At 42.8% G+C, this 24,645-nt stretch overlaps 1 protein-coding gene across 2 annotated transcripts in view; it reads right to left on the bottom strand.

The window, feature by feature from the left end:
* Positions 1-24,645, bottom strand: part of LOC101938598 (lysine--tRNA ligase-like) — a 52,932-nt gene that overhangs the window by 12,725 nt on the left and 15,562 nt on the right. Inside the window, exons 3-9 of one of the 2 annotated variants that reach the window (XM_005281464.5) lie at positions 23,141-23,332; positions 17,241-17,316; positions 10,247-10,412; positions 6,696-6,789; positions 4,970-5,156; positions 3,409-3,534; positions 363-482 (exon numbers count right to left, since the gene is read on the bottom strand). In XM_005281464.5, the coding sequence (XP_005281521.2) occupies positions 363-482; positions 3,409-3,534; positions 4,970-5,156; positions 6,696-6,789; positions 10,247-10,412; positions 17,241-17,316; positions 23,141-23,178 (807 nt within the window). In that variant the 5' untranslated portion in view covers positions 23,179-23,332. Of the gene's footprint in view, positions 1-362; positions 483-3,408; positions 3,535-4,969; positions 5,157-6,695; positions 6,790-10,246; positions 10,413-13,432; positions 14,099-17,240; positions 17,317-23,140; positions 23,333-24,645 lie in introns of those variants that run through there. The other variant, XM_042860417.2, reaches the window with a different exon arrangement.

Below are 24,645 nucleotides of genomic sequence, written 5' to 3'. Positions count from 1 at the left end.
ATTTAATAACTCCTACCTATTCACAGAGGAATGACACTGATTCCTAAGTCAAATGGATATACTTAGTCATCACAGAACATTTCCAAAACAATTAGTCATTGCCAGCAGTACAATTTTTATTCATTTACATATATATTAAAAACATTAGTAATCTACTTACCTGTGGGAACCTCTTGATATCTAGAAAATGAAGGCTATGTAATTCATATAATAGTGTCCAAGTTTTTGGGCTTAACCTGTTTATAGTATTATATGGACAACATTATAATGCAAAAATATATGGACAATCTTGTTCTGTGGGAAAGTGAGAGGATTGCATATCATTGTTAGGCATGTAAGCTGATATTATACAGTTGCTGCACCTTGTGGTATAGTTCAGGAGCTATCCTCATGTACAAGTCCATGTTGAGGTCATTGTGATGTGTGATAAAAGGTTTGGCTGCTGCACCACCTGGTATCATGTTCATCATGGGAGTCTCCACCTTTAAAAGAAGAAAGAGCTTGGATGTCTTTCTAAAAGATATTCTGGAGCTCAAACAGAAGTTACTGGCTTAATGCAGGAAATACTGGGTGATGTTCTATGGTCTGTGATATATACAGGGAGTCGCACTAAATGACCATAATGGTCCCTTCTCGCTTTAAAGACCTATGAAAGAGCAATTCCCCTACAACATGCCAAGCAGATAAGATGCAGAAGGATGAGCTAGAGACAGACAACCATTTAGACTGGAAACACATTACGTTTTTCCACATGGATGCTTTAATGGGAGTTTGAGTAAGGGATGAGTTCAGCCTATTATAGTCAAGAAATAGATAAACACTTCTAAACCATAATCTGTAAAGGGAGAAAAAGTTCAGTAACATCAGTTGTACAAAAAGACTCTCACCAATATTGTCACTAGTTTGCAATAAAAAGCAACCCTCCCCCAAAATAATTATTTGTCCTAATCATGACTTTTTTATTCACAAAAATAAAAAGTGAGTTTCCCAAAACAACTGTGGGAATTCCAAGGGCCATAAGGACCACAAGGTTCCGATTCCCACCCAGACGTGTTGAGCAGCGAAATCGTGGGGAGTGGTGATAAAATGGCTAGGTTCGTGGGGTGGCTTGATTTCCCATACCTGCCGGCCGATAACCCAGTCCCATAGGCAGCCCGCCCAGGGTCCCGGCAAAAGTAAGTGCACTGGGGCCCATGTGCCATTGACAGGCCCCGAGGCCTGGAAAGAGCATTTTGAGGAGTCGCAGGCCCATTCTGACAACATCCACGTTTGCTTTCATTTCCACAGCTCGGGTGGCACTCCTGCAGTAGTGTTAAGGGCTTTGGGCCATTGCTGACTGAGGACATCGCTCCGCATTTCTGCTAAGAGACCATTAAAGAAATCCTGCATCTGGCTACAAGCTGAATCCCATCCTGTGTCTTTCCCTATTGAAACGAGGATGTTTATTAATTTTGTTAAGAGGGTTTGGGTTGTGGTTCCCAGTCCTGACAGGGCATGGAGGGTTTCTATATTTGAGTGGGTGCTGGTTAATCCTGCCTCAGTAAGGAGGCCTGATGCCCTTCTCAAACTACCCAGGCCTTGTTCATGGTCTTGGTGCTTATCTATTGTCCAGATAGTGGCTGCTCCAGTTAGACCATGCGAGGCCCCTTCCAGCAAGCCTCTTTTCCTCCGAAAATTCTCCCACTGCATAAGCTGGGCTAACCGAATGGCCGCTCCTTGGATGCAATTGGGGTATAGGGTAGTTATTTGGAAAGCGGAAATGGGAAATGAGAAAGTGGTGGTCCCTATAGTAGCATTTAGCACAATCCACCAGCGGAAACGATAATCCTGTCGGTAGGGTGCACTATACCACATTTGTTGGTCTGAGACTTGAATCTTTCTGAGGCCACGGCCAGATAGATTTGTATGGGAATTGGAGAAGATATGAGGGGGAGCAACTGGGGAGTGGGGATTGTAATGATGCGCTATGAGGCAGTCATGTAGAGTAGGGATCCCTCTGCTGCAACTGAAGGTAAACTTAGGGTGACAACCGGAATAAGTGGTAGGAATACCAAAAAGTAGGTAACTGATTACAAAGCATTGCATTGAAGTTCCTTCTTTAAAAGACAGTTTGCAGGTGCCAGCTGTTGCTAATATGTCAATTCCTGCACGGGAGTTTTCCCTTAGAGCTTCAAGGTTGGTGTCGGTAAGGGAAAAGGGGAAGGATTCCTTAGTGACGGTTTCGTTTTTACACCACTTGATAGTGTGGCCATACAGGTGGCCATCAGGTTCTGTTGAAAATAGGGTAGAACAAAATTTTTCAAGCAAAAAGGGACCTTTCTGGCCTAGGCCAGTTGGAAGCATTTACGACAGTGGCTTGGGATCTAGCTAGGGGAGTGCCCACGGGGCTTAGAGGGGAAGACTACATCCAGGCCTGCCCCTGCAGTCTTTATTGATTTCAATGTGAGCTTTGCCTGGTAAAGGACATGAATTACATATCAGTACTTTAGAAACCAAACATACCTACACAATCATAACAGTAACTTGCACTTCAATCTTCCTTGACGTATGGTTAGATATTGCTTATTGGTCTTTTTTTTTTTTTTTTTTTTGCTTCACCACCAAAGAAAGCAGAACCATTTGAAAGGCATTTGCATCTGGCTGGGGAATCACTCCTCTCCATGGACTTCTCTTCTATGCGCAAGACATAGTGAGTTGGAGGGCAGCTGCAGGCTCCATTTTAGAACTCTGCAGGCAATGCACAGCCTTCAGGCCACACTTTGGGCATCCTTGCTGTATATGGTACTGTATTACCTGCCTTAGAATTTTAAACACCAGGAATAACTTGTATCTTTATGGAAGATATAACTGACTATGAATCACCAATGAAACATGCTTAGATTAATTCAGCATGTGAATGTCTTTCGCTTAGTTATTCAGATCAGTGCAAATCAAGCCTTTTCCAGTAATGAACAGGATACTTTTTATACCACGTAAGATGGTGTGACCTAGAGGAACGAGGACAGAAATGGAGTCAGGAGATACTGGCCTTGGGCGAGTCATTTAACCATTCTCTCTCAGTTTCACCCTCTAAAGCGTAGAGAATAGTTACCCATCTACCTCTGAGGAGTGTTGTGAGAATTAATGTCTGTACAGTGCTTTGAACACATATGCCAGTCTTCAAAAGCAACTAATGATTTTGGGGCCCAACTTGACACACCTTAAGAGAGATTGATTTTCAGAAAGTACTGAGCATCCTTCAGCTGAAAACTAGACCCCTTAAACATGTCTCAGGTTGGGTGGGCACCCAAAATCATGTGTCACTTTTGAAAGCCTTGGCCATTAAAATACTAAGTATCTGAATAATTATGAAGCATGTCATAACGTAATGCAACCATCACGTCAATCATCTTCTCAGGCCATACATACCTCAAGAAATCCAAGGTTATCCAGGAAGTTTCGTAAGTAAGTGATAATTTTACTCCTCATAATAAACTTCTGCCTCACGTTCTCATTCATGATCAAATCTAGGTAACGTTGACGATATCTGGTTTCCTACAAAGAATCACAAAAAATGATAATATAGATACTGATGAAGCACAATATCCAGCTATTAAATCAACATTCAAAATTAATCGAGTTACTACTCAAGTATGCAATTCCTTTTGACTCAGGTATTTCCCTCAGTAGGAAGAATAACCTGCATTCCTATTCCAGAAAGGAGCAAGAAGAAAGCAGATACGTTATGACCTGCCAAACAGAAATCCAAATTAAAAAATAAAACCCCACAATTTTTTAAAAATAAAGTTTGTTTCAGTTTAACTGTCCCAAATTCCTTCCTTTTGAAACATAACATTATCCAAGTGTAAAAAACCAACACAGGAATGTATTTGTGGTCTAAGCATCAGCCTTGGAATACCTAGACTCCCTTGAACTGTAGATTCAAATTAGGCAAGTCCTACTCAGCCATCACAGTAAGTATATTGAGTACCATGAAGAACTCTGAGATGGGGTTTTTTGTAGGGTACTGTAGCAGGCTTCATTTGGGGGCCATCAGGCCTAGTGGTCAGGCCACGGCCAAACTCTCTCTCTCTCTCTCTCTCTCTCTCTCTCTGGGTCTTGGGACTGCTCTTCTGGGCAGTCCAGAGGGCCCAGCAGCCAAGTCACAGTTCGTTGTCCCCTGAAGTCCTCTGGGATCTCTCAGGTGGCTGGGGGAGAAGGGAAGCGTAGGAGGACCTAGGCCCTCGTTCTCCACCAGGTCCCATCTGGGGGAGAGAGGATGGGGTGGCTCTGTCACTTCTGGCTGCCACTCCAGATTTGCCTCCCTGGGCTGCTTTCTACCTTCTCTACAAGCAGAAGGCTGGGGCAATGCCCCAAACTGAAGGGAAAACAAAGTCTCAGTAATTCAGAGCCTCAGCTGGTGCGAGATGGGGGCTTCACATCTCACTCAGAGTCCAGTTGTTGCCCCTAGTCAAGGAAAAGGGGGGAAAGACGGGAAGGGAGTGTCAGGCTTCCAGCCGAGTCTCACTCACAGTTTGGTCCTTCCCCTGTCAATTGCTCTGCCTCAGTGGATACAGTCTGTCTGCCTTCCTTCAGGCTGCCCCCCGCCCTCCTCTCTCTCTCGCACACACACACACACATTCTAGCAGCTTCATTTGTAAATAACTGCCCGAATATCCTTGTACAAAATTTCCCCATCCCTATCTGTGCAAGCTGGCTTCTGCCCTCCCGCACCCCGGCAGTGGCTGAAATTCAGTAATGGTGTTTGCATGCATATTCTTCATAAAGCACTTTGTGGCAGTTTGAACTGAAAAATGTTATATTAATTCAAGGTATTATGAGATCCATAGCTTTGTGTTCAAACTGTACAGACAAAAACAGGCCAACCTGAATTTACTTGTACAAAAGAGCCAAAAGTAAATCCCATGGAACAATTGATTCTAGGCAGCTACCGATGGGCTCCCCAGCCGTTGTCCCTGATTGAAGTTACCTGATCTTTGAATCCATAATGAAGATGAGGCAGCATACGCAAGCATGGTGACAGCAGAGTTATTTCTGTAGCTATGATGCTAAGTTCTCCATGCTTGGTTCTCCCAGGATATCCCAAAACTCCTATGATGTCTCCTCGCCGCAGCTTATCTATGGTCTTGGTGAAAAGGTCTTCAGACTTAAAAAATCTGACAAAAAGAAGCACCTGACTTAGAAATGCAAAATCCTTTCCAAACCATTAGCTTTCTGTCTAGGGTAGAAAATAACTTTTAGCACAGTTAAACTAAAACCATCCTTGTAAAGAATTATCCTAAGATATTTCTTTTTTGATTGAAATGTAGTTATTTATGGTTGTTGTGGGTAGAATATAATAGATTACAAATAATAATTTAAATAAAAATTCACCTAAATGAAATGCACTATGAATTTACACTAGTAACTAACAGCATACATATGATTGAAAAGATCAGTCAACTTTAACTACACTACCCAAATTCAAGTTATATTCCATTTTTTGCCCCTTGATACTATAACTATTCAAAAAAGGATTTCTTCACTAAATCACTGGGTTGGTTAATAGAAATTAAAATCTCATTGTTTTCGGAATGTAAGCAATCATCAAAAATAAATAAATAGACAAGTACAGCAAATAGCCACAAAGATTCTTTCAGATTTTCACACACATTCACTTTGACTATGTTCACATCCCTTTTGTATTTGCTTTCTGCCAATAGTCTAACATGTTTACTAGCAGGAATATTTGCCCAAATAGCACATTTTAAGTGAATATTGCAGAAAGCAAATTTCAAATTCCTATTCCCAAGCACACACCAGAAAACTGGATTTCATAAGAGTCACACTCACACATTCTGGAAACACATCCTCAGCTGGGGTAAACCAGCATAGCTCCTTTGACATCCAAGGGCTGATTTACCCCAGCTAAGGCGCTACCTCTCCTCTATGTGTCCAATCAAAATAGAACATCACAGCAAACAGTTCAAGAACAATGAACATGCTGAAATCTGTTAGCATGCAAACATTCAGCAAATAATTTCTAAGTGTGAACAAAGGTATAGAAACTAATCTGTTGCTGTATAATTCATGAGCAGAAAAGAGCCAGATCTGACTAACAATTATTCACAACAAATAGTTTGCCCAGCCAAAAAGTAAAAACACTTAGCTTTTAATTAGGCTATGGTTAGAAGCCCATTGAAGTGAGTGGGGAGACTCATCACATCAATGGGCTTTGGGTCACCCCTATAGAGCTTTATTCGGTTTGAAGCATTGTGCAAATATTAACTAATTAAGCTTCCTAGGAGCTATGGAGCAGCTGCTTGGAAGAGCACCATCAATAAGGGGTTAAAACCACAAAGTTCAGAGCTGTTTGGATCTGGATCTGAATTTTAGGTTTGGACCACAGAAAGGTTTGCTTCCTTCTAACACTGAACAAGGAACTCCATTAGAATAAGGTAAGCAGCTTTATTCCTAAAGCTACTCCATCTCTCTTTCTGCTTCACTGCACAGCTTAACACTGAACAAGCAACTTCATTAGAATAAGGTAAACAGCTTTATTCCTAAAGCTACTCCATCTCTCTTTCTGCTTCACTGCACAGCTTCTGCGGGCAGCCTTCCCAGGCTCGCAGCAACAGATTTAAAGAAGCAGTGTGTGTGTGTGTGTGTGTGTGTGTGTGTTTGTTCCACATTATTCATAAGTAATGTTTACTCACTTAGCATTGGCCATAACTTGTAATTTAAGTCCATTTCCCCGGAGATCATAGAAGAAGAGCTTTGCACCAGCAGATCTCTTGGCATGAATTCGTCCTGAAATTTAAAAAAAAAAAAGGGTTGTTTGTAAATAAATGACAAAAGAACAACATGGGGGGAGAATTCCATGTCTAGTGACTAACCTGACTGCTTCAGACACAGGTGTTTGTATGGATGAGCTGGAGTTATCCAGCCTTTTCTTTCTTTGGACTATTTGATAAGAGAGAGACCATCTCATTGACCCACCTTCCTTCCCAGAACCTCAGTTTGGACTACCAGGAAGGGCTCTGCTGAGCACTGGCAATAAACAGAATATAGTCTGAGAACCTATGATGTAGAATTGCAAAGCCTGAAAATAATCATAAGAGAAGTGTATGTCTAGTGCCACATTCTATTAGACATTAGGATTATTCATAATCACAGAGCAGACTAAGTGCACTTTCCAATCAAGGTGCAGAATTTTGAAATTCTGTTATAATATAGAGTTTGATCTATTTCTCTGATAACTTCAAAGCAAGAGACAATTACAGTGGTTAGCAGCCTCCTATGAGAGGACACCTGCATGCTGATAGAGAGTTTCAGAGATGCCTCGAAAAATGAACAAGAAGATGGATATCAGTGACACACTGGCAAGCTCATGATTTAGAACAAATACACTGTTCTGCACAATACAAAGGAGGTGATACTAGAATTGGTGCAGGTGATGAATGCAGGAATAACTGATCTGCTTCAGATACAACGACTAACCCAAACCTTCAATCAAAACTGAAGACCAGTTTTTGTTTTGCTTTGTTTTGGGTTGGGGCTTATTTGTTTAATGAATTATCTTTCTTTTCTGTACCCCTGCATTACCAGCAGGCTGCTCTTAGTTGCAGGGAGGGACCTGCACCCCAAATCCCTCATCTCTGGCTCCAGTCAGCATGACATGACCAGGGATTGAGTGGAAGACAACGGTGGTTTAAACTTACTTTGGCACGCCCTTGCCACTGCTATGCTGAGCACTCCTCAGTCACAGTTCAGGATTTGGGCCCATCAATCCAGGGAGGGGGTCAGGTTGCTAGGTATGACTCACACCTCAGCTTCAACTCGGAAGCCCAAGTTTGGAAGGAGTTATAAATCCTCCTGCCTCAGGACATAAGGCAACCCCTAACTAAAGGGGCAAATTATTCCCTGGGGCAAATTATTCTGTAACCATTTTCACTACCATTTTTTGCATCTTCCTGGGAAGCAGCTGTTACTTCCAGAAACAGGATACTGAACTAGATGGACTACTAATCTCATCCAGTATGGCACATTCTATAACATTATACTTTAACCATCTGTGCTGACAGTATACAAGCACAATCAAAATGGCAAGGAACAACCTGGGGCTGATCCCTATGGGATCGTCTCAAAATTCCAGTATCAGTTTATAGTCACTCTCTAGTTAAGATATGCTGTGTAACCTTGGGCAAGTCCCTTAATCTTTCTTTGCTTCAGTTTGCTCACCTGTAAAATCAGTAGAGTAATACTTATCTACCTCAAAGCAGTTTTATAAAGCTAAATGCATTAGTTTGTGAAGTGTTCTGAGAGTCTCAAATATTATAAAGCTACATATTATATATGACTCTAATTAATATAATTGGTTAAGGTAGGGTTGCCAGGCATCTGGTTTTTGATGGTTAGAAGTCCGGTCGGCGGTGCTGGGGGGCTAAGGCAGACTAGTTTCTACCGATCCTGACACTGGGCTGTGCCCTGGAAGCGGCCAGCAGGTCCGGCTCCTAGGTGGGGGAGCCCTGGGGTTCTGTGCACTGCCCTGCCCCGAGTACAGGCTCCGCACTCCCACTGGCTGGGAAGCGATGTCTATGGGCGAGAGCAGCACATGGAGCCTCCTGGCCACCTGCCTACGAGCTGGACCTGCTGCTGGCTGCTTCTGGGGTGCAACACAGTGCCAGGACAGGTAGGGAGCCTGCCTTGGCCCCACTGCTCTGCTGACCGGGAGCCGCCTGAGATAAGCCTGTGCCCCAACACTGAGCCCCTGCCCCAGCCCTAGCCCTGAGCCCCCGCAAATCCAGAGCTCCCTCCTGCACCCAAACCCCTCATCCCCAGCCCCAGCCCAGATCCTGAACCCCCAGCTGGAGACCTCACCTGCCCCTGAAGCCCCAGCCCAGAGCCCCCTCCCACACCCTGAATCCCTCATGCCCGGCCCCACCCCAGAGCCCACAGCTACAGCCCAGATCCCATTCTCCCTCCTGTACCCCAAACCCCTCATCTCCAGCCCCATCCCAGAGTCCATACCCCCAGTTGGAGCCCTTACACCCCGTACCCTAACCCCCTGCCTCAGCCCAGAGCCCACACCCGCACTCCAAATCCCTCATCCCCAGCTCTTCACCAGAGCCTGCACCCCCAGCCGGAGCCCTCACTTCCCCCCGCACTCTAACCCCCTGTCCCAGTCCAGAATCCCCTCCCGCACCCTGAACCCCTCATTTCTGGCCCCACCCCAGAACTCGTACCCCCTGCCCAGAACCTGTACGCCCTCCCACACTCCAACCCCCTTGCTCAGCCCAGAACCCCCTCCCATATTCTGAACCCCTCGGCTCCACCCTCCAGCCTGGAGCTCCCTCCTGTACCCCAAGCCCCTCGTCCCTGACCCCACCCCAGAGCCCGCACCCCCAGCCAGAACCCTCACCCCCTCCCACACCCCAACCCCCTGCCCCAGTGTGGTGAAAATGAGTGAGAGTGGGAAGAGCGAGTGACGGGGGAAGTGGGGGATGGATTAAACATGGGGCAGGGCCTCAGAGAAGGGGCAGGGCAGGGGTGTTCAGTTTTATGCAAGAAGGAAGTTGGCAACCTAGTTTAAGATTTCTGCAGACATTGTCAAAGAACACCTTCTACTCAGCCTTATCCAATGTACCAGGGCTCACTTAAATGTATTTTGACAAAAACCTGTTGTAGCATAAGCCAGAGACCTTTTGTCAAATTCAAATAGGATTTTACTTGTATCTGCAGTTTGCAGTATCACCTAAATAGTGCAGAAGAACATTAATAATACAGAAAGAGAGAGTCCTTATGAATATATGTGATGTCACATGCAACAGTAACAGTGGGTCTCTAAGGATGAAAGGCTTTGAGTAAACTTAACTTCTATTTAAAAGGAAAAATTACTATGTCCAAGTTTATGTTGTTCCCTGGCTCTCTATCCATTTGCAGATGTTTTCAGATGCTGCTTTTTACAGGCTAAGTCCAAGCTATTTTAGAGACTACTTGATGCCTATAGCCAGCTAGTTTAATGGACATTAGCATTAGAGAAATAGAGTAAAAAGCATGTGGTCCTCTCCGAAATTAGAACAGATGACATTTTGTTTTACTTTCGTTGTATAGTAGTACATAATCTGAAAAGACACAAATATGACCAAGTAACTGGATCTCATTCAAATGTATGCTCTACTGCAACCCACCCTTCCATATGAATAACTAATAAATAAGATGGAGGCTATGGGAGCAATTAGAAATTACTACCCTGTCATGTACTAACCTGCCAGAGATAACTGTTTGTCAGGAAGTTGCTCTTCATTTCTGAGGCAGCTGAATCTGGCAATGAATTCATCAAGTGTAGTATCTGTATGGAATTTGTGTGGGTAAGGCTGTTCCCCTTTTTCTTTCAGCTTCTGGACAAAATCACTTCGAATCAGATTGTATTGCTGCAACGAAGATTTGGAGCAGAGTGAAGGACTTCCGAATGATATATAGTCCAGTGTCTATAGTATTATTATTTTATATTATGTGCTGTAATATGAACTATTATTATGAGTGGGGCTGGTAGCACCTCCTATTATTAAAGTTCCATGATACTTCTCATTATAAGACCTGGTTTTCAGTTACTTATAACTTTGCCACACGTTAACGGTGGCTGCAGTTTTCCCATGCCAAGTGTCTGTCTCAGGCTGACTTGTTTTAAAAATTTTCAGCCAAAACAGTTTGGCTGTTTCTGAGAACAAGACTAGATGTTCTTTTGCTAAAACACATTACAAAATTTGGATGACCTTTTCTTTGAAAAGCTATAGTACCCCCATGCTTGGGAGCAGGGAACTAGAAATCTGGTTGGGAGAGGCTTTTGTGTCAGGTATGTGCTATTTGCCATCCCCACAAAAATCTGCCAAAGTTTGGCCAAGTTATAAGCCCTTGAAAAATATAGCAGTTTGTGCATGCTTCTTAGATGTTAGCAGCTAAAATTCCCTGCAGCTGCTGTCTACACTGGGCATGCTGCAGCCTGGCACTAAGCAGGACTTTCTCTGGGCTGCCGCAGGCTGTACTGCATTTCCAGTTCCAGACACCTGAACTGAGAACAAGGAACCTGTCTCTCCTGTGCTCTTAGTGACTCCCCTGCATGGCCCAGGCAGCATAGAGGAGGAAGCCATCAGAGTTGAATACACAGGGGAGAAAAGCTGAACCTGCAGGGAGTAGAGGAAAGTGCAGAGTGGGATGGGGGTGGGGGGGAAAGAGAGACTGGGATTAGCTATGTAAGTAGACTGAGGGCTTGTCTACACTTAAAATGCTACAGCAGCACAGCAGTGCCACACAGCACTTCAGTTTAAACACTACCTATGCTGATGGGAGGATTCTTCCATCAACCTAGCACTGTCTACACAGGGACATAGGTTAGCTTAATTTTGCCATTCAGGGCTATGGATTTTTCACACCCCTGAGCGAGGTAGTTACGCCAACCTACTTACCTAGTACAGACTAGGCCAGGGACTCAGAACCAGTGGGAAAGAGGTGAGAGAAGACAGAACTGATGAGGAGCCAGAGTAGACAGGGAGAACTGGGCCTGGTTGAATCAGGAAATGAAATCAAGAATGGATAGTGAAGAAGGCTGGCTATCGGATCCGTGCCTCATTTGTTGTGGACGTTGGAAGGTGTTTAGTGAACGAGGCAGGAGACTTCAGGAAGAGAAAGGACAGTCTCATGGTTAAGGCAGCTGAATGCTGCCCTGAAGGATTGGATTCTATCCCTGCCTCTGCCACAAAGTTCCTGTGTGATGCTGGGTGAATCACTTAAGCCAAACTTTCTCTAAATCAGAAATTCTTAAGAGAACCTACCCAACAAAAAGCAGCTAAACAATAAGGAGCAAATTTGGGGGGGGGGGGAGGGAGGTCAACTAAAGCTTGACACGTGAAGAGAAGGGTAAGTTCTTTGTGGCAGGGATGGTCTTTTATCTTGTGTGTGTGTGTGTACAGGGCCCAAAATAATGGGGCTCCAATCCCTGACTGAGGTCGGCCAGTGCTACTGTAACACAAAAACAATAATAAAACCTGTTATAGGAAATTGAGAATTATATGGCAACAAGGAGAACTGGTCACCACATGCCTTCGTCCTGCATACGCTACCAAAAACAGGAGCTTTCAGCCATCATCCTCACCCTCCTTGACCAAACAAGAAGAATGATAGCAATGTGTTAACTCCACTTCTTTCTGATACAGGTGGTTACACTAGACGATACCGTGGCCAGTCCCAGTTTACATAGTGGTTTCCAAAGCAGCACAATCAGAAATAACTCTGGGTCCTAAAAACGACCACTTCTCATGTGACAAACTGCGATATTTCAGAAGCTGTAAGGAGCTAATCTTGGCAAATTTAACACTGGGGGTGCTGCAAGGCATTTGTTATAATACATGCATCCAATATTGAGCCAGATCTTCAGGTGGTGTAAACTGGCAGTCCATTGACCTCGATTGAGCTATGTCAATTTACACCCGCTGAGATTCTGGTTCCTAGTTTCTTAAATGGTAGTTTCAGTTTGGGAGCAATTGAATAATTTATCTTGACATTCCGTCTAGATCTATCCACCCCGCTTCTCTATCCTAATGCTAACTGGAATTTGAAGTGAGACAATATTTTGAGACACAAATTGCTAGATAATAGGGTTTCCTTGGGTCTCCATACCACTGAGAAACTCCTTGGCATATATTGATTTCAAGGTATTTCTAATTCTGATAAAGATAAGAGATATTGCCATCTACTGGTCTCTTAAGCAAGCTGTACCATAGAATCGCTTTCCTCTGGTAGGAATCTATCCTTCAATCATCATTATTAAACATGTATGTTATAGCCTATTCCTGCTTCTTACTTATTTTAATAATAAAGGGCCAACTCCTCAGCTGGTGTAAATCAATGGAGCAACACTGATTTAAATCTGGTTTAAGAGAGGTAGATCAGATGTCTGAAGTTGGTGTCTGTGTTTTATATACACATAGATGAGCATACTATTTGGAGTTTAGATATACACAGGATTACACTTGCAGCATGCTGTTTTTCCATATTTGCAACAATTGCCAGGCTCCCCATTCCTGTAATACACCTGAGCTAGCATACGCCAGAAACTGTTTTCTCTGACACACTGGGCTGTTTCCAGCAGTTTCAGTTCATCAGAATAAAGCACAGGCAGTTTTGCTTCAATAGAGGACTTTGGAATTGATTTATAGGCTGGATTAAACTTTTCCCCTTTGATGGCTATTGACTTGATGCCCAGCTATAAATTATATGTGGAATCACAATATTGCAGTTTATACAATCGGTTGCTAATTTGCTAAGAATCTACAGCAGTGGAAATGGAAGTGAAACCCTTTTATTATTAAGGCTTCCACAGAGAGGGAGTTCACATGTTAAACTCAAAATACTAGGATAATTGCAATCATTCAGCTGGCCTTCTGTTTGATGTTACCTGAGAGTTGCTGCTTAAATGTCTCTTGTGACATCAACCATCTGTTTGGCAGTAAGGAACACTGGACAATCTATTAAACGGCAGTGGGATTCAAAAGAAAGGATGAGAGCCCTTTTGAAGGTTTTACTATTGAAACTCCATGCCTTTCCTAAAAACTAGTTAAAAAAACAACATAATGGGGAGTATGCAATGTTGTTGTAACTGTGTTGGTTCCAGGCTATTAGAGAGACAAGGTGGGTGAGTTAATATTTTATTGGACTACGGTTTGTGAAACAAAAGTTTTTGAGCTTTTATACTGAGCTCCAATCTGTGTAAGCTGAAAAGCTTGTCTCTTTCACCAACAGAAGTTAATGGGGAGTAGCTGCTCTTCACAGTGCTTTTATGTAATGGTTGTTAAGATTTTAATTTAACTCCCGTTCATGATTCTAAACTCTTCTACAATCCAAAAATCAACACACTCTTGGGGGTGAGGACTCATACTTCCATAGGAGGAGGTTACCAGAACCAGCTCCAGGCACCAGCTCAACAGCAGGTGCTTGGGGCGGCCAAGGGGAAGGAGCAGCACGTCGGGCTCTTCGGCGGCAATTCGGCGGCGGGTCCCTCGGTCCCTCTTGGAAGGAAGGATCTGCCACCAAATTGCCGCCGAAGAAAGCGGCGCGGTGGAGCTGCCACCGATCGCGATCATGGCTTTTTTTTCTTTTTTTCTTTTCTTTTCTTTTCTTTTTTTTTTTTTCCACCGCTTGGGGTGGCAAAAACCCTGGAGCTGGCCCTGGAGGTTACATACATCTGGGAGGCCACACAGATGCCATTTTGGATTAAAGTGGAGCTATAACATCAAGCTTGAGCAATGGGCCTCAGTTGCTGAGCAGATTCTTACAGATTTGTTCTAACATAGCTGTATCCCTTGTTCTTCAACCAAAAAACCCACTCACCATGCAACAGTACATTTTGGTTATGTAATTCAGCTATAAATCTTACTGAAATGATATCCCTCACTATTTTAGTAGTTTTAACTAGCCTGAGCACTAATTGGCATGAATTCCAGATCATTCACAAGGATACACGGGGAAGTCTGAAATATTTGGAGGTGGATGTCTATTCAGCATCAATGGAAGAAAAATTTCATTTGAACAAAAATCTTTGTTCTATCATCTGTTCCAAATAGCTGAAGTGTTGAAGAGCTAAAAGGCAAACATCAGAATAGGATGGCCACTATAGCAGAGCCAATCACAATGGGACACAAATACCTTTTGTAACATATGAATAAAAACTCTGAGCTAATATTCCACACTTGATATTCCATCAACTACTGTGTCCTTTTGAAGCCAATATACGATCAAGTGGGGAGGAAAAGGGGAACAAAGAAAATATTTTACTACATACAGATCTGCTCCTTATCTCTACATATTGCTCACGAGCAGCAATATTCTACCTTGTGTCTTTACTAATTCCTTCGCCTCCACAAGGCAGCTGGTTTTATTGAATGAACCAAGGGCATTTCTTTCCAATGTAAATACAGAGTAATCACTTGTACTATCACCTCCTTCACACTCACCCATGTGCTGGCGTGGAAAAACTGGCTTCCCCTCCCTTCTCAGCTCCCTCCTGCAACCCAAAGAGCTAAACTGAAAGTGATGTATTCAAGGTTACATTTAATACTATTGGAGGCTAAATAAGGAACAGAGTATTCAGGACTTGTTCTCTTCACTGATGTGGAGTCTCATCATTAGGAAAGTGAAGCTGTATGTCTCAGTAATACTGCCGCTGCTGCCTTCCTATGCTACAATTTGTATAGCGGCTTATAATAATGTGTATATGTAATGCCGACAGACCCCGGTCGTCGGTGGGTGGGATCAAATCAGGGACCTTTGGAGCTTAGTTCATGCACTAAAAGCCAACTGGCTGTTCGCGAAGGCTGTAGAGCAGACTCATTTAACTCTCTCTCTAAGTGGTATCAGTGCCACTAGATGGGACAGAACACCACACCCAGAAGGTCTGTGGGTTACATATAATCAATTTTACTATATAAAATGTTGGCCAACATTTTCAAATATGGGTGCCTAAAGTTCAGGTGAACTGGTAGTGTACTATAGAATATATTTGAAATAAATTATTAGTGGTCTCAGGGTAGCCAGCTTTCTTCCTGCTTTGTACCAGGACAGCGGAACAAAGTAGTAGGAACAGGAGTCAGAGCTGGTGCTGTGGTGATTTTGACCAATGTTAATATACTGGAGATAGAGATAAACATCTTGTGAGATTCAATTAAAACACAATGAATATCATAAATGAATAATCAAAAGTTGCCTCTGCATCATATTGTTTGTTTTATTATTGAAATAAGTTTTAATACGGTACCATAATTTACCTGTCACTTTACAGACCTAAGGGAAAAAAGAGACAGGTCCTACCCTAAAGAGCGTATAGTGTTAGGGTTAGATTGAAAAAATTGCACACAATATTGCACAGCTTCAGGAGCTATTTCCTGAGACAGAATTCTTCCTGGAACTCCCAGCATGCAGGAGGAACAAAATTACTGCTACAATCGTTAAGAAATTTTAAGTCAATTCCTTACTGAATTAAGTTTAATAAAAAAAAACCCCAATGTGAACTATGTTTACATGGATTCAAGGATGTCCATACAGGGGTTTCTACCAGTTTAACTAAATTGATTTTGAAATATATAATTGTAATTATACCAGTCCAATTGTGTATAGATGCTTTGGGGCAGAATTCCACCGGGAGTCAAATTAAAAATTCTGCATATTTTGTCAAAATAATACAATATAATCATGCCAGTTTCAATTATTTTGGTAATTTAAAAATACCTGTCAGCAAGTATGTCTGTAACAATACAGACAGTGAAAAAGAGTCTCCCAGGAGTAGAGTGTTAAAGAAACCCCTATGACAACCCCATTCCTGTATCTCTGTTATGCTTTTGTTGGTTGGCTCAGTCTGGCTGTGTCACACATGCCAGCTGGGCATATCTTGGGGGGAAAACTCTGCCCCTCTGGTCTTTTAGTCAATTCTCCTTTGTTTGCCCTACCCCTGTAGGGTTACCATATTTCAAGTTCCCAAACAAAGTATACTGCCAGGAGGAGGGGTGAGTGCTGGAAGGGTGTGTGTGTGTGTGCGTGCGCACGCTGCAAGAGGGTATTTGGGTGTGCTGGAGAGGGCTGCATGGGTCCCCGCCACACCAGACACCTGCACACACACCCAGAGCCCAGCCACAGGGCCAGATACCCACATCCCCTCCCACTCAGAGCCCAGCTGCACAGTTTCATTATTGCCCCGCTGGGTAGAGATGACCTATACTTGTTGAAAGCTGGGGGGAGGGGCAGGGAGGGAGAACCACAATTTAAAGTTTTGGTCACCCACAGAATAGCTTGAATCACGCCCCCTCTCCCAGCTATCCTCCCCGCCCTTACCCTGTCTCCCATCCCAGAAAGCAGGAGCCCTCTCCCCTCTGCGTCCAGGTGTAGCTGCCTTCTCCCCATGGGACACAGCTCACTGGCTCTGGCAGTTACCACACAGAGAGAGAGAGCCCAGTCGCACATGTGACCAAGTGGGGCTGGCTCTGCTAGGTCCAGCAGCCCCTAGCAGCAGCCAGCAGCTCTGCAGTGCCAATTCTGCCGGAAAAATTAAATTCTGTGTGGAACATTAATTCTGCATTATGCAGTGGCACAATTCCCCCAGAAGCAATAGACAAAATCTTCTTTGAGTGGCCATTAGCAGCACATCTTGAAAGATTCAAAACAGTTTAAGTCTGGTCCTCCTTATACTCAGGTATAGTTCAGCAGGAAATACCCACCTGGGGCCCATATTCCTCTTCAGATTCTTCTTTTCCCTGGTCAGACACAGTCTTGGGCTTAGTTGTTTGAAAATCCCTGCAAAAGAAGAATGTCCACAGTGAATTCACATTGAAATTTCAGAGGGCACAGCCAGTTCTTGTGGGCCAATATTCTGCACACCCCCCCCCAAAAAAAGCTAAATATATTTTAAGGGTGTCAAGGCTGTATCCCCACTTTGAACTTTAGGGTACAATGTGGGGGCCTGCATGAAGGCTTCTAAGCTTAACTACCAGCTTAGCTCTGGTCCGCTGCCACCATCTCAAGGCTAATTCCCTTCCCTGGGAAGCCTTGAGAAACCTTTCACCAATTCCCTGGTGAGTACAGATCCAAACCCCTTGGATCTTAAAATAAGGAGAAATTAACCATCCCCCCTTCTTTCTCCCACCAGCTCCTGGTGAATACAGATCCAACCCCCTTGGATCTAAAACAAGGAGAAATTAACCATTCCCCCTTCTTCCTTTCACCAACTCCTGGCGAATACAGATCCAACCCCCTTGGATCTAAAACAAGGAGAAATTAACCATTCCCCCTCCTTCCTTTCACCAACTCCTGGTGAATACAGATACAACCCCCTTGGATCTAAAAACAAGGAAAAATCAATCAGGTTCTTAAAAAGAAGGCTTTTAATTAAAGAAAAAGGTAAAAATCATCTCTGTAAAATCAGTATGGAAAATAACTTTACAGGGTAATCAAACTTAAAGAGCTCAGAGAACTCCCCTCTAGTCTTAGGTTCAAAGTACAGCAAACAAAGATAAACACTCTAGTAAAAGGTACATTTACAAGTTGAGAAAACAAAGTAAAACTAAAATGCCTTGCCTGGCTATTTACTTACAAGTTTGAAATAGGAGAGACTTGTTTAGAAAGATGTGGAGAACCTGGATTGATGTCTGGTCCCTCTCAGTCCCAAGAGCGAACGAACAACCCAAACAAAGAGCACAAACAAAAGCCTTCCCCCCCACAAGATTTGAAAGTATCTTGCCCCCTTATTGGTCCTTTGGGTCAGATGCCAGCCAGGTTACCTGAGCTTCTTAACCCTTTACAGGGAAAAGGATTTTGGAGTCTCTGGCCAGGAGGGATTTTATAGTACTGTACAAAGGACAGCTGTTACCCTTCCCTTGATAGTTATGACAAAGGGGTTTGGTTACAAACCCTAATATGAATGATTTCCGCCCCCCCCCACACACACACACACATACATGATTTCTTTTTGTCAATGAAACAGCAATGCCAACCCTAAGCTTTCAAAAATCATTATTCAGGCACCCAAAACTCATAAGATTTAAAAAATAATACATTGGGGTTCTTTTTATTAGCCTTCTTGGTTTTGAGCATTTATGTTTCATGCTTGCAAGCTTTCCTCCACAACAGTGAGGGTTAGAAATGTGCTTTTGTTTAAATCGAAGCTGAGATTCTTAGATAATCACCTGACTCCAGAAGCTGAGGCTTTATGAAGAATAAAGCCTCATGATAAAAATCATGAGAGTTGGCAACAGTGAGAAAAATAAGTGTCTTTTATTTAGGGTCAAACACAGAAGCATTGTTCCAAACCCATGAGGATCGAAGTGAAACTGAAAAGAATAGGACTATAAACAAAAGTAAATTACCATTGCCCAAGTCTAAAGAAATGCAAGAAGTGAACCAAAAAGTTGAAGTAGGGACTAGTACATTCATTATATTAAGTAAAATAAAAATATTTTAAATATCTAGTTATTAGTAACAAGTGAGGCTTTTTATATATGAAATCTTAATGTAATAGTGTGACTTAAAATCAAGCTTTTGTTTTTAGTCATATTGAGGGAATTTAATCAAATTTGTTATAGATCATGCTATGTATCTGAGTGGCTACACAAAGACTACATAGTAAGTGAACCAGTGCCCTAGTATGCAACTAGGGGTGATATATTTCAGACATAAATCTGAAGTCTTGCCATTTGTGGTCATTAAAGATCCCATGAAAACTGCTATAGAAATTAGGGTGTTAACTCCTGGGTTCTGGCCAAATTCAGATCAGATAGTTACATTCCATTAACCTAAATTTCCCCTGGAGTTTCAAGTGGAAAAAAGTTATTTTTCCTGGCCAGGCATTTATGTCCTGAACTGTTGGTTGCTTTTTTCCTGAGAGTGGGAGGAAACGCGGGTTGTTTTAAATGTTGCTGTTCACTGTATAATGGCTGCCTACAGAAAGATCAGTCATCATGATTATGTTTAGTAACAATGGGCCTGATCCTGAGAGCCAGGAGTCAGTGGGAGCTCTTATCAAATCTCAGGATTCGGGCCCTTTAATTTTTAAAAATTATTAATACAAAATGGGCCCTGATTTATCATTGCCCTGTGGCCCTTTTACTCCAGCGAGGCTAGCACAAAGGAAACCTAGGGCAGGTGCAAGGCCCCCACCTTTCGGCAATACGCTTGGCACAGAAAGCTCTACTAACGCTGTGTCACCTCTATTCCAAACCTGAGTATAGGCTGGGCACAGTCGGTGTAGGGTACAGGTGGAGGAGGCAGATTTGGGGTGGGAAGGTGTTGCCAAGGGCGGCTCTATGTTTTTTGCTGCCCCAAGCACAGAAGTCAGGCAGCCTTCGGCAGCATGCCTGCGGGTGGTCCGCTGGTGATGCAGATTCGGCGGAGTTTCTGCGGGTGATCTGCCAGTCCGGTGCCTTCGGCACCGAATTGCCGCCGAAGCCGTGGGACCAGCGGACCTCCAGCAGACATGCCGCCAAAGGCCACCTGACTCCTGCCCTCATGGCCACCAGCACGCCGCCCCCCGCGGCTTGCCGCTCCAGGCACGCACTTGCTGCGTTGGTGCCTGGAGCCGCCCCTGTATGTTGCTGGAGAAGATCTATTCCATTGGCAATTCTATGTCCCTGCAAAGCCTCACAAGGGCCTTTGCAAAAGGGGTGCAAGTTACAGTAGCACTGTCTATTGCACTGGTGCCTGTGAAGAGATGGATCTGGCCATGATCAGGGCTAGTGGATTTGCAGGTGATTTCAGGTTGCAACATCCAGTACTGTTCACTAATGATCAACAAGTGGGCTGATCTTCTAAAATGTTTTAAGTGTTGTGTTTTCTGGAGGATTCATCCCCAGTTGATTGCCAGCCACTATTGCCAGGGCTACCTTGTCCTGCAGGACTCAAATTTCCATAAATATCAACTGCAAATTTCTGCCTGCACTGAAAATAAATCAGCTACCTATGGCACTGACATTGGCTCAGAACTCTGCAGTGTCTCAACCACAGACAGACTCTTCACATCAGCAGCCGTATCTGTTCCTTGACCCAAAGGATCCTTGAATCAGTTTGACTGTGAATAGAAAACTGGAGGGTAAATCCACTTTAGTTTCAGAGGCAAAGAATACTCCAACATAATAGAACTATATAACAGCTAGATGGTGCTATTATGTTGGCGTATTCTTTGCATCTGAAACTAAAGTGCATTTACCTTCCAGTTTTCTGCTTAAAGGAGCCATGCAGACAAAATTAATATTAAACTCAATCCTGTAGAATGATCACAGGGATTTTGAAACGGACTCCCACACTGTCAGTGGACTGCCTCACTGGGACTGCATCACCATCAGTGAGACAGCATACCCTCAATAAAAAACAACACAAAAAACAGGTGCATGAGCTAAAACATCCACTTCATGGCCACATTCCACCACCCAAGAGTGGAAGTCCAGAAAGAGCTTTGCCTCTGAAAATCCCTTACCCCAAAATACCTCCGTGGAAGGCTACAGAGTTACAAAAAATGCCAGTGATCCTGGAGAACCTGCTTCATTCAGGACAACTCCCTCCAGGCACTGACCTCAAAGAAAAAAACACTGGTGTACTCTAAATCGAGGGAGAGCTGGGGTGGCAAAGACCTATGACAACATGATCAAGTGGAAGATGAGGAATGCCTCTGGACAGGAAATGCAGAGAGGCTAGAGAAACACTTGATCACTGCCCCCATCAATCTCCTATACCCCTGAGGAACTATTTGTGATAAGTGACACATCAAGTCTTGGCTGTGGTTTTGGAGCAATGACCTATGATTAACCACTGCTATATGGGCCTGGATCCTCAGCTTCTGTAGATCAGCTAATCAATGGAGCTATGTTAGTTAGATATTCAACTGGTATAAATCAGTGTCTCTCCATCTATTTCGATCTATTCAACTGAGGATCTGGCCCTGAGAATTCTTAATAACTACCACAATAGAGACCCATAACTAGAAATCAGATAAATGGGGAAGACATTTCTTAACAAAGCAAGCATATAAAACTCTGATTTCCTCACAATCCAGTGAATGTTCACAACATCCTGCACCCATGCACTGCTTCCCACAACCAACAGGTTACATGTAAGGGATGGACACATTCTTATCTGCCAAGAGACAATCTTGGACACTGTTCTAAATTCATTCCTTCACCAGGAAAGGAAAGTTTCCTCCTCTTTGATGATTCCTCCAGAAATTAAATATTGTAAAAAAACAATCCAAAACTGCTTGAAGTATGTGTGTCCATTGCCATTCACAACCATAAACCCTAATACCTGAAATCTGATGTTGCTCCACTCTCTTCAAAAATGCATCACTACAGGTGATGTAGTATCATCCCTGTGAATTGCACCTTTGGCCTCTGAAATTGTTTTCTAACTGTCTAGTGTCTTCACACTATGTTACAGTATTGCAGACATAGGCTCTTTATCCCAAAATTATGGCAAAGGAAAAACAGATGAAAGATATCTGTGGATTTGTTTTCTCAGTCTTCCTATACCAGAAACATCTTCCATCCAAAAGTTAATTACTTGTAGCCCCGCTAATCTTTACAAAAAGAGTGTTATAACAAAATTATAGTTCTTCCTTCATCATATACAGTTTTTCTTATTGACTATAGTGACATATAAAACTGGGAAAATGGGCTCCATCTAAGATTGATTACTAGCATAAGTATGGAAGTATGACAATCAAACCAGCTGATTTGGGAAAACCATTGATATTTTTACTGGCGTGTCTGAAAGGACCTTTTAATACACTAAGATGTACTATTAGGGGAAAGAAGAAGCTGCTTCACTGGATACACCTGACATTGTTAGGTACCAGCTTGAAACTATTTCCCACATTGGTCTATTCCTTCAAGGACTCGGTCCTGTGTAAAACCTGGGCTGGATTCTTTGGAGTCATCACTACTTTGATTATTACAGAGTCCTGGCCGCATAATGGAAAAACTTCCAGTGACTTCAGTGAGTGACTTTCACCCCGGTCTGCAGTTGGGTGACTCATTCCATGACATTACATAAAATTGCAGAAGTGCCTGTAATTCATCCTTGAAAGTCAATAGACAGACACTATTCTTATCGCAAGAGAAAGAAGACATTTAAAAATAGAAATAGAGACACAGCCATAGCAATTAATGTGTTGCATCACAAAGAGGTGGCCACGAATCATAGAAATATAGTAAGTAGAGCTGAATGATATCTATCCCGCCCACTAAAGAAGAAATGGCCCATTAGCCTCAAAACGTGTATTTTCTTTCCAGAGTAGTTGAAAATATCAAAGTGTGAAAAGCATATTTATTACATTTTCTATTTTCCAGTTTGCAATCCCATACTGGAACTCCCCATGTAATAGATCACAAGACAAAATATTAAACTGAGAGAAGGCAATGACAAAACATTAGGTGTAATCATAATAGCACCTAGCATTTATTAAAGTGCTTTATATGTTAATGAACTGACATTTAATAATTAGTTTGCAAACAACAAATAAATTAGAACTGGAATATTTTCACTTAAAAAAAATCAAAATTTTGGGGAAAAAATGAATTTCAATTTTTTTACAACACTTCTCATAACGATGGCATGTTTGGCAACAATGACTTACCCTGAAGAGGCAGCTGAAGTCTTTCCTTGATCTGTCATCTTTGCAAAGCTGAGAGCAGATGAAGTTACAGCATAAGAATTCTGCCTAGAATGCTTGATCTGTTCCCCCACTGCGCTTTATATGGACACTTGGAGGCAGTCACGTGAGTATCACAGAGATTTAGAAAGTGAAAATTAAACTTCATGCTCTGCCCTAAAGAGAGAGATATAAACCAAAGCCAAACGTTTAGATGCTGAACTTTGTGACTTCTCTTATTTTTATGGGCACCTATAAACATTAAGGAATTGAAAATGAGGGGATAACACATATAACACATGGGGATTTTAATTGGGGTCCAAATTATTAAAGATTAACAGACATCTCCTCTTTCACTTTCCCCATCTAAATATAAACACTGATATCTAAAGACTTGCCACCACCCATTTACTGGAAAAGAGTCTTATTCCTTTAATTCAATACAATGTGGTGTCACAGTGCCAGTTTTTTTACGTATTCAGCTCAGAGGACCAGGAAGAAACATACTTCCCACTGTTAAATGCATACAGGAATTAAGTTTTACTCTGACTCTTAGATGTGCAACCCTGTGAGTTGCACTCTTCAAGCAGTCTCCCCAGCTTGTTCTGGAATTAAACAAGTATTCACATCACAATACACTAGAGATGGGGGGGGGGGGCAGAAGAGGGTGGAGGAGAGAAGATCCTCAGCTGGCATAAATCAGCATAACTCCATTGAAACACATGTAAACCAGCATGGTCAAACAGTCTCTATTCTATCCAGGTCAAGGGGATTAGAAAGATCTTCCCTGTGAGCAATTGTTTCACTTAAGGGTAACATCTCCAGGAAAGCATCTGAGTCTAAAATATCAGAGTACTTAAGTTATAGTATTCACAAGCAATGTACAAAGTAAAGTCTACCACAGAGAATGTTAAAGACAGACATATAATAGGAATGTATGTATAAAATGGCTACCTAGGCTCACTTGATCAATAACTCAGCTGGTCAAAGATTTTCCAATTATTGAGGTTGCTATAAGTACAAGAGGAAAACTAGTAAATACAGTTAGTAAAGTGGTTGAAAGAATCATACCATTTCTAATTCCCCTCTCTGCTAGGAGCTGAAAACCAGGCCTGAAGTATGAGAGCATATACTAGTGCTTTCATTTGATTTCTCAGGGCCCAGCCACGACATCTCCTGGCGGGATGTAGATACATTTTGAATGACCCCGTCCCCTATATGTAGGTTCATGGTTGTGTGCTCAAGGTGATAAGGGCTGGGGGTATTACTCATTATACCAGTTTAAGAGTTGGCTCATTTCTGTACAAACTGCCTATAACACTGCTCTACAGCCAAAATGCTTCTGAAATAAATGTAGTCAAACGTTACTAATTCCGGGTCACTGAGAACGAAAATGATGCTTAAAATTGTTGATTGGCTCTAGTTTTCAAGATATGCTATTGGGTCAGTATATATAGGGTGACCGGATCACCCAAGACAAATATCGGGAC

This window comes from Chrysemys picta, chromosome 2, assembly GCF_011386835.1.
Source record: "Chrysemys picta bellii isolate R12L10 chromosome 2, ASM1138683v2, whole genome shotgun sequence".
NCBI classification, from domain to species: domain Eukaryota; kingdom Metazoa; phylum Chordata; order Testudines; family Emydidae; genus Chrysemys; species Chrysemys picta.
Note: the sequence above shows the minus strand (reverse complement) of the source record. Positions and strands in the feature narration are given on the sequence as shown.